This window comes from Corapipo altera, unplaced genomic scaffold (genome assembly GCF_003945725.1).
Source record: "Corapipo altera isolate COAL_440 unplaced genomic scaffold, ASM394572v1 131, whole genome shotgun sequence".
NCBI classification, from domain to species: Eukaryota; Metazoa; Chordata; class Aves; order Passeriformes; family Pipridae; genus Corapipo; species Corapipo altera.
Window position 1 is genome coordinate 48427 of NW_020885111.1, and position 10224 is coordinate 58650.

Below are 10224 nucleotides of genomic sequence, written 5' to 3' on the forward strand. Positions count from 1 at the left end.
TCCACAGCGAAGTGCACCGGGAGCAGCTTGTGCTCGGAGTCTGTCAGAGGGATCACGGCTGCCCCGGAACAGAAACACCACATTTACAGCCCAAAAGGACAAAAATCCCACACTCACAGCCCACCTTTCTGATGGGAACAACATCACAGCAAATCCCAGTGACTGCCAGTGCCTGGGATCATGGAATTGTCAGAGCATCATGGAAAGGTTTGGGGTGGAAGGACCTTAAAGCTCATCCAGTTCCACCCCCTGCCATGGGCAGGGACACCTTCCACTAGACCAGGTTGCTCCAAGCCCTGTCCAACCTGGCCTTGGATGCTTCCAGGGATGGGGCAGCCACAGCTTCTCTGGGCAACCTGTGCCAGGGCCTCAACACCCTCCCAGGGAGGAATTTCTTCCCAATATCCCATCCAACACTGCCCTTTGTCAGTGGGAAGCCACTGCCCCTTGTCCAGTCACTCCACATCCTTGTCCCAAGTCCCTTTTCAGCTCCTGGAGGCCCTTTAGGCACTGGAAGGGCTCCCAGGTCAGGACACTGTTGTTTTCCTGAGCTGCTGGTGCATGTTGCTGGGTCCTGCCCAGCTTTTCCCCCCCAGCACCCCCAAATCCTCCTCCATGGGACTCCTTCAGTGCTTTTTTCACCTGGATCTCATCCCTTACCTTGATCCTTTGTGTTTTCCTTCTGCTCCATGGAGACCAGGGCAGAAAAATGGGCTTGGTCATAAGCCAGAACCAACGGAGACCGGTGGCATTTGTTGGCTGGGACTTCCAGGGGCAGATAGATCCCTCCAAAGGGAATTGGGGCAAATGCTGGGAAGAAACCAGGGCGGTTAGTTCTGATCCCAGGTTCAAGAGTTCAGAGTTGTTTGTGCCACAACTGCTCCAGAATGAGCTGTTCGCCTCAGTCGAGGTCTCACCTGCAATTATCCGTCATCTCAAGGGACATTAAACAAAACCACAACCCAAACCAGACATTTATTTTATATCAGGAGGGTGGAAAATGCAGAATGAAATGGTATTTTCTATAAAAAAACCCCTCTTCACTCCCCCACAAGACAAACTTTGCCCATGGAGTGATGGAAAATGATTGACCTTCTCTGACAGGGAACTGAAGGTGATGGTGGAAAATCCACCACGCAGGGAACAGAATTTCCCATCTCTACATGTGTGTGGGGGGCAAAAGAGGTAGAAAAAAGAAAAATCCTCATGGGGATGCTCCTAAAGCAGCAGAAACAGGGCTGGGAGCTGAGCTGGGCCCTGGCTCTTCCAGGGGTTCACCTGCAGCAGGTGAATGTTCCCCGTGTGCTGCTCCTGACTCCAAACCCGGCCTCAGGGGCAAAGAGCCCTTGTGAAAACATGGGATTGAGAGGAAAGGTGGACCCTGAGCACAGACAGGTCAGAGAGGCTTTGGGAAGAGAGGGCAGGTCTCACCTTCGCCCCCCGAGTCCCGCAGCATCGTGTCTGCCACCACCACGATGGGTCTCTTCAGCACGTGGGCCAGGACGAAGACGTGGAACTCCTCCAGGCTCTCGTACACCGGCTCTTCTGAGCTCTCCACCCTTGGGGAAGAAGAATTTCACCCTCTGGATATTCAATCCAATGCTTTGTAACACCAGGAGGAGGTTTCGGAGGCAGCCACAAAGAGGATCGACAGCGCTAAAGGTTGATCTCAGCGCTAATTTGGGGGTTTAGATGTTGATCCCTAAAATGTCCTGCTCCAAGGCAAGGGTTTGTGCCCAGGAAACACCCAGCTGCTGCCTGGCACTGCTGGGAGTCCCTTATCTAAAGGGCCTCCCAGGTAGGAGCTGCCAGGACGGCTGCAGCAATGAAGTGCCCTTGAAACAGAGCGAGAGGCAGAAACTCAGCTCTGGGTTATTCCCTCATTTCGGAACCAGCAACACTGGGAAACACAAGGAAAAGGTGCATTCCCTGTTCAATCCGTGTGCTGCCCCACAGAAGAGGCCGTGCAGCACCAAAATCCTTTCCTCAGATGCTCTGTGGGCCTCGTGTTTCCTCGTGACCCTTCCTTTTCCCCCCGAAACCCCAACGAGCCGGCCCAACACGGCCCCCCAGCCCTGTCCCCTGCCCTGGGGCACCACCCCGAGCTGTGCCCTGAGGGAGGACATCCCCTGTTTCTCCCCTGGCTGTGTTGTTGCCTCTGGGCACTCACGCACCCGCCGCAGCCGCCGCCGTTGGTGCCGTAGTGCACGCGGGGCTCGCTGGACGCCAACTTGATCAGCTCGTTCCACTCCTTCTGCCACTCCTCCTCCGTGTACACCAGCCCAGACTGAAAAAAACAGCAAAGAGAACCCAAAATCCTCCAAGGAAATCTCTCCCCAGTCGCTCCAGCGCTGGTTTATACCCACAGCACAACTTTTCTCCATGGATTTATGCAAAAATAATCAACGTGTTCCGCACCACACCCCTGAAAAAGTGGGGCACAGCCCCGGCTGGCACAGCCCTGAGGGCACCTCCATCCCACCAGGCTTTAGCTACAGCATATGTTGGTTTGGTCCAATGGCACAAATGTCTAAAGCCTGCTCCAAGGGTTGGCTTCAGGAAATCCACCTTTCCTCAAGGCAGCAGCTAGGGAGGGACCTTAAAGCTCATCCCCTTCATGGCAGGGACACTTCCCCCTAGTCCAGGTTGCTCCAAGCGCCGTCCAACCCGGCCTTGAACACTTCCAGGGATGGAACACTTGAACATTTCCCTGGGCAACCTGTGCCAGGGCCTCACCACCCTCACAGGGAAGAATTTCTGCCCAGTACTACCCCAAACTTGCCCTGTTTTAATTTAAACCCGTTCCCCTGCCCTGTCACTCGTGCCAAGCCCCTCTCAGCTCTGACTGCAGGACACACCTCACCGAGGCACAGCCAAGGAGCTGCCCAAAATTCCACACCTGACAGGAAAGCGCCTCCCAAACCCACGGGGTGTTTTCCCAGGACTTTCTCCTTGGCAAAGAGGGCCCAAACCGACGCTCAGTGGGCTCCCACCTCCTTGTTCTGCTGCGTCTGCTGCCAGCGCCACCTCCGCCTCAGCGCCTCCCGCTCCGCTCCCTTGTCCATCAGGGTGTAGAGGGATTTCCGCAGCATGAGATCCCGGTCGTGGAAGCCCCACATCCCTGCAGGGGGAAGGACGGAGAGGAGGATTAGGAGGGGCTGGTATCACACCCTCCAACCCGCTGAGGTCCCACGGCCCGTGCAGACGTGCCAGAGGAGGGAAGGGGCGGCTCCGTTATCCCACATTTCCTGCAGGACTCTGGGGAAACTTGCCAGGCAGACAGGGAGGGGGATCTGAGGAGCACACAAGCTGCTGGCAGCCCCTTCCCTTCAACCCATCCCGCTCCCAGAGAGCCTGAGCCCCACGACTGCTCATGCACTGAAGCCGCTGAGGCCGGGAGGAGCAGCAGCATCCCCGTTTCCCCATGGGAATGGATGGGAGATGCTGGGTCCTGCTCCCACCTGGGCTCTGCCCCTGGGGCCAGTTGGTTGTTTCCCCATGGATTAAGCCCAGCCTTACCCAGGGAGGCGGCGTGGAGAAGGCAGTTCCCGTCGCCGGTGGTGGCCAAGGGCAGCAGCCGCTGGCAACTGGGATCCACTGTCACCCACCAGTTCAGGCGCCCTGGGGAATGTGGGAGAGCATGAAACCACAGCACAGCACAGCATTGAGGGGCACTGGGGGGCTCAATCCCTCCAAAACCACCAACGAGGACGAAAACCAGCTGAACAAGCTGCGGAGCAGGGACAGACCCATCCCAGGGCTGGGGAGCAGGGACAGACCCGTCCCAGGGCTGGGGAGCAGGGACAGACCCGTCCCAGGGCTGGGGAACAGGGACAGACCCGTCCCAGGGCAGGGAAACAGGGACAGACCCGTCCCAGGGCAGGGGAGCAGGGACAGACCCAGCCCAGGGCAGGGGAGCAGGGACAGACCCAGCCCAGGGCAGGGGAGCAGGGACAGACCCAGCCCAGGGCTGGGGAGCAGGGACAGACCCATCCCAGGGCTGGGGAACAGGGACAGACCCAGCCCAGGGCTGGGGAGCAGGGACAGACCCATCCCAGGGCTGGGGAGCAGGGACAGACCCATCCCAGGGTAGGGGAGCAGGGACAGACCCCTCCCAGGGCAGTGGGGAAGAGTCAGGACATTGATAAAGCAACAAAAAGGGGAGGTTGGAGCTGTAAAACTCCCAGGGGACGCCAGGAAAGGGCCAGGCTGAACAGGGTCACCCAAATCAGAATTAAACAGGAATAGGAGACAGGACTTCCACTTAGACCAGCTCTCCTCTACTCATTTCTCCCCCACCCCTCTTATTTCCCTCCCCAAAAAGCCCATCAGGCTGAAAATGCCTCCCGGAGCACCCGGCACGAAGAGCTTCTCCAGGGAAAACCAGCATTTTTCTTGGAACCAAATCCCTCCAGTTTCGACCCTCTCACAGCCTGGTTTTCCCTGCTCACTGGTTTTCAGGCAGAACACTGTGGGATTTCTGCTGATCCCAGCAGCTTTCCCCCTACAAACACAAACTGACGGCGCTTTGTGCCCTTTAAACCGCGAGTTTTGGGTCATTGTGGTGATTTGACTCGAGAGCAGTTAAAAATAGAAGGTAGGAAAAAATGCCCAATAAGCCCAGCGTGGCTGGAGGCTCAGCCTGGAGGTCCAGCCCTTCTTGAGGGAGCAAAGTGGGGCTGGATCAGGACTCTGAACCCCCCAGGCTGTGTCTCACCCTGCCCTGCCCTCAACACCCCTCCTTGGCTGCCTCGTTCCCCAGTAGTTTTTGGATCCCGTGCAACAGGCAGGTTTTTGGCTGGAAAAGGCTGTTCAGGCTTCCAGCAAGTTGTATTTAAATTGCTCCTGCAGGAAACCAGCCCTTTCCCAGCGTTTCCAAGGAGCCTCTCCCTCCTCCTGAGCCTGGGCCCTGCCAGAGATCCCGACATGCAGACACGGGGTTGCTGGAAATGGTTTGCACAGCCTCAGGGAGGAGCTAAACGCAGAAAACCGGGATTTAAACACCCCTAGACACGGGAAAACACAACCCCACGAGCCCGGTGTGACGCAGGTGGGTCGTTCCTGTCCCCTGCGCCGGGAGAGGGACCCTCTGGAGCTGGAAGTGTTCCACACCGAGCCCGGGGACAATGGAAAAGCCGGCTGTTCCCTCCACACAGCTCCTGGCACGGCCGAGTCGGGAGCCTGGGCCAAGTGGCCCAGGGCCAGGGGAGCGAAGGCAGCGCCTCACAGCAGCTGCCCCCCCACGAAACGCTGCCGAGGGACCCTTTTGATCCATTTCCCCCCCGTTCCTGGAGCATCTGATGCCCCTTTCCGTGGAGTTGGGAGTCTCGGTTGGCACTCTGGAGGTTGTGCAACCTCTGGCTGGGTGCCATGCCAGGGGACACACCTTGGGGAGGTATTTCTGGGCCCGAGTGTTTGTAGCCACTCTGGTTATGCAAGAGAAGTCGTCTCCAAAGGAACCGCAGCCCAACCCTGCTCCCGATGTTTTGCTCCCGTCGAGGCAGCGGAAAGGCCAAGAGGCCGCCCAGAAGGATTGAAAACAACACATTTCTCTGCGTGTGGTTCTTAGGAAACACCCCTGAGAGCTCTGCAGGGAAGACAACTGGATTCAGGAGCACCAGGGATCTTTCCCAGAGCGGCGGTGGCAGATCTGCAGGCCGGGAAAATCCGTCAGCATCCAGAGGCTCCCTCTGCATCCAGCACAGCCCTGAGGGGTCCAGTGTCACCCCACAGAACACCAGATCAGGACCTGCACCCAAAGGTGTGTTTGGGGAAATCCCATCGTTTCTTCCAGCAGGAGCCACCCGAACAGGTCACGGCAGTGGGGAGGAACTGGCAGCTCCTCCCAGCCCGAAACGAGAATTGTCTCATCCAAAACCCGAATGGCTCCCCTAAGGCTACCGGGAATCCACTCTCATGGATCACTGCGTGATCACATGAGGGAGTGTCCCAGGGATGTGCCACGACTGAACCCACTCTGCAGCTTCCCAACACAGGGCAAGGCCTGATCCACGAGGGTTTGTGCCAAAGGACACCAAGGCTACGGCGAGGGCTGAGGTTTCAGCTCTACCAAGACCTTTCCACCCCACTCTGAGCACGTTCAAGGCATTCCCAGAGGATCCCGTTGCAATTTACAGCCACTTTGGAAGCACTTACTCTGCCACCGTGGTGTAATGGGATCTCTGGATGCACAGGGAGAGGATCTGAACATTTATTGGGCTATAAAACATTTCCTTAATCCCCTAAGGACGGCGTGTGCTAAATTAATAACGGGAGTCTCCCTAGATCGCAGCACCACGCTCAAAACCCTACTTGGAATCCAGCTTGGAATATTTCATAGCTGCATTACAGCCCTTTGTTACAGACAAACACTTGTTTATAACAACCCACAGAGTCTCCCAAAGGCATCTTCTGAAACTCTAAATTCCTCCCCATTAATGGTGTCCCAGAGCGCCTGGAAGCGCCCCCAGCCCACGGATGGAGCACCCAGCCCACGGATGGAGCACCCAGCCCACGGATGGAGCACCCAGCCACCCCCAGCCCCCTCACCCCCTTCATGCTGGGACACAGGAACCCAAGTCCCCGAGCCTGCTGGGATGGGATCCGGGGTTTATCTGCACCAGCCCCGGCGGCTGCGCCGGTGCCGTGTAACGGGATCGCTGGGATCAAGTGCTCATTCCCAAAACATGAGAATATTTGTTACAGCAACACCTGAGCAGGAGAGGGAGAGGTTGGGCACCCCAACTGTCCATTATCCCCGAGGATAACGCGTTTCCCAGTGTGTGCAGCAGCCACGGGAACAACTGGGGGTGCAGACCCTCCTGAGACCCCTCCCGTGTCCTGGTGCCAGGGATGGGGTTTTTCCCTGCCAACATGGAGGTCCCACCCATTCCCCAGCTCAACCTTATTCACAGATCCCCTGGGAGCTGTAAATCTAAACTCAGGAGACCGATGGAAAGCAAATCCATGTGCCCTGGCAGGGGGTTCCTCCCCAGGCACACAGTGAACCAGTGGGTGCTGGAGCAGCAGCATCGACCTTGTGTCCAAAATCAATCCTGGATTTGTCAGCAGGATGAGCTGCTGTCTGTGTTACATGGGAATTCCCTTTTCCCTGTCTCCCCGTGGGGTGGCTGGATGGAACAGGGCACTGGAATGCTCCAGGAGTGAGACAATGCCAGTTTTTGGGTGTCCCCACTCATCTGTGCGTGGTGACAACAGCCCTGGGCTATTTACACTCGGTTTCCCTGGGCAAAGGGGGCAGCTCCTCCTCAGCCCTTGCACCAGGCTGTAAAAAGGATGGAATGACTCCCTGCTGGATATGCATCCGTGTGACACCCTGGGGTGTTCCCAAGGGTCCCACTGCCAAACTGTCTACAGCACAGGCCACCAGCACAGAGCCAGCACTCACCAGCCTGCTCCAGTGCCACCAGCATGGACTGCTCGATGAGATCCCGCTCGATGAAGCTGCGGAATTCCTCGGAGTACACGGTGAGGTCGGGCAGCTGGAAGGTGCAGATGGGCATCTCCAGCAGGTGCTCGCTGCCGCCGCCGTTGCTGGAGACGTGGGAACGCGCCAGGGACACGATGGTGGAGCTGGCGTGGGAGATGCCTCGGGACAGGCGCTTCTCTGGGGGGGGGGAAAAGAGGAAACCCACCTGAGCAGGGCAAACGCCACGGAAGCCACCGCAGATCTGGTGGCGCGGGAGGAGGTTTGAGGGACCCCCCTGGCTGTGGGACACACTGACCTTGCACGACGTCATCCTGGCGCTGCAGGGGCGGCCGCCCCGGCCGTGCCGCCTCCCGCGGCTCCGGGGGTCGGGCACCGCGGCCCTCGTTGAAGGAAGGCGGCAAATTCCCGGCGTGGACCTGCCGGAGCTGCTCGAAGTCGCTCAGCGCCGCGCTCAGGTCCCAGTTCTTGCCTGCACGGGGAGGGATTGGACTGGTCACCCTCGCACGGCACGGAAAACCGGGGCAGGTCCTAAACATCCCGCTGGAAACCGGGGTGGGGAGGCCCTGGCACAGCCTGCCCAGGGAAGCTGTGGATGGACCATCCCTGGAGGTGTTCAAGGCTTGGAGCAACCTGGTCTTGTGGGGAGGTGTTCCTGTCATGAACAGGATGAGCCAACCCACTCCATGGTTCCACGATCCACCAGACCTGTCGCTGCCACCAGACAGTTGACACGTGGAGGGAACTCAAAGCACAGGCGGAAAAAAACGATTTAAATTGCTCGCCTCGCCCTCAAACTTCACTTCATGCATCTATTTATCCGACTGCTTCACTAATACCACCCAAAAAAGGAAAATCCTTGTGTTTTCCCTCATTCCCACCCCTGCAGCTGTCAGCTCCTCCAAGGATGCTGGAGGAACAGCAGCGTCACCAAAACGAGCTGGAAGTGCCGTTGTCAAAATAAATCAACTCCTGCAACGAGCAGGAACCTGGGGAGGGGGGAGGTTGGACGGAAAATCCACTCAACTTTTCCCATCCCAAATCAACATATTCCCCCTCACAGACAGGATCCGAAATCCTGATGTGAGGCCAAACGACCCAAACCCCAGAACCAGAGCTCAGACCCACCCAAACCCACGACTCGCCCCAATTCCACCAGGGCGACGCTGGGCTCCCGAAATTCCAGGGGTGAAGCCCTGAAACCTGCCAATATTGAGAGTTTAAAGAGGGAAAATAAAGCTACGGATTGATGCTGCCAGTGCCGAGCTAAGGTGGAGAAAATTGCCTAAAGACCTGGATTCTGGCACCAATTTCAGGGCTTTGAACTCATTCCTGCCAGGAATCCCAGCTGGGAGCAGGTGCTGCTGCTGCAGCTGCTCCTGGGTTCAAGCAACAGCAAAAATGAGCTGAATGGCATAAACCAGGGATGATGGGAAGAAACTCAGGCAGGGGGGCCTGTCGCTCTAATTCCAGCTGGGATAATTCTGCACACACAGTGTCTGTGTCCCCCAGCATTCCCAGGATTGACTCACTCCCTCTGGCCAACGAGAACCCAAAGGCAACGCCCATGAGCACCTTCACAGCCCCAAAAAACTGAGCTGGGATCCTTCCTCCTGCACCCTTCCCACCGTTGGGAGCACAGGGAGAAAGGGATCACCCACAGCACCCACTGAACAAGATCACAGTGATCCCTCCCTTCAGGAGGCAGTGCCACTGGAAAGAACCATAATCCTGAAGTTTTTGAAGGCACTGCTGCTAAAACAGAAAAAAAATCTTCATTTTTTTAAGATATCACTGACATAAAGGAGAAAATCCTTAATTTTTTCAAGGCACTGCTGACAGAAAGAAAAAAAACCCCTTCAGTTTTGCTGCCTGTGGCAGCACACGGAGAGGATGAAGGGAATCCACCCTCCTGGTTGCTGCCCTTTCCTTCCCAACGTTTGCAATCCATCACCCAAGGGATGTGTGAGGAGAAACCCAGGCAGAGTGTCCCCAGGGCAGGATTTTCCCATCCCAGCCCTGCAGCTCCAGCCCCCAGCTCCGGGCCCTCTTCCCGACCCTTTTTTCCTCCCCATCAGCCGTCCCTGGCTCTTCCCCAGTTATTCCCAGCTTTCCTACCTTCGAGGAGGTCTCTGGCCAGCCCCGGCTCTGCCCCCGTTGAGCGAACAAAATCCGACAGGACGATGTCCATAGCCGAGGCCGTGGCTCATGGAGCCGCGCACGGACGGGGTCGGCGGCGCCGGATCGGCTCCTCGGCATCAATCTGGGAACGACACCAACAGCGCACATGGATCCAGTGGTGGAGGATAAAACGAGGAGCCAGGCCATGAACCTCCCCCCCCCAGAATTAACTGTGCCCCAGGACTGCCAGTTCATTCACTGGGAACTGGGAGAACAACACCCATTTCGCTGCAACGGCTCCGCCAGCGACGGGCATTTCCTTGGAAAATTCGGGAACTAAACCCAGTTCTCATCTCAAAGGTGGTGGAGCTTTTCTTTCTGCATCAGGGATAAGGAGTTGGGAGTAAATGATATAAGAAATGAATGTTTGGGAGCAGTGAGAAAGCAGGAAGTTCCTCTCGGACATTTGCAGGGAGCAAATCCCTGCCCCATCCCACTCTGAGCTGGGTGCCAGGGAAGGGGAAGCAAGGCCAAAATGCTGGAATTAGGAGATGTGTCCTAAGGAAAATAAATCTTAAAAATCCTCTGTCCAGAGAGAGCTCCTTCCCAAGCTCCTTCCCAATCCAGAGCTCCTTCCCAGGCTCCTTCCCAATCCA

The 10224-nt window shown here is 57.2% G+C and overlaps 1 protein-coding gene across 1 annotated transcript in view; it reads right to left on the reverse strand.

The window, feature by feature from the left end:
- OTUD7B (OTU deubiquitinase 7B) overlaps window positions 1-9710 on the reverse strand; it is a 15066-nt gene extending 5356 nt beyond the window's left edge. The window contains 9 exon segments of the mRNA XM_027669860.1: window positions 6-58; window positions 661-810; window positions 1432-1559; window positions 2175-2287; window positions 2994-3121; window positions 3520-3621; window positions 7409-7627; window positions 7746-7919; window positions 9566-9710. Of these exon segments, the coding sequence (XP_027525661.1) occupies window positions 6-58; window positions 661-810; window positions 1432-1559; window positions 2175-2287; window positions 2994-3121; window positions 3520-3621; window positions 7409-7627; window positions 7746-7919; window positions 9566-9638 (1140 nt within the window). The 5' untranslated portion in view covers window positions 9639-9710.
- Window positions 9711-10224: the final 514 nt, after the last annotated feature.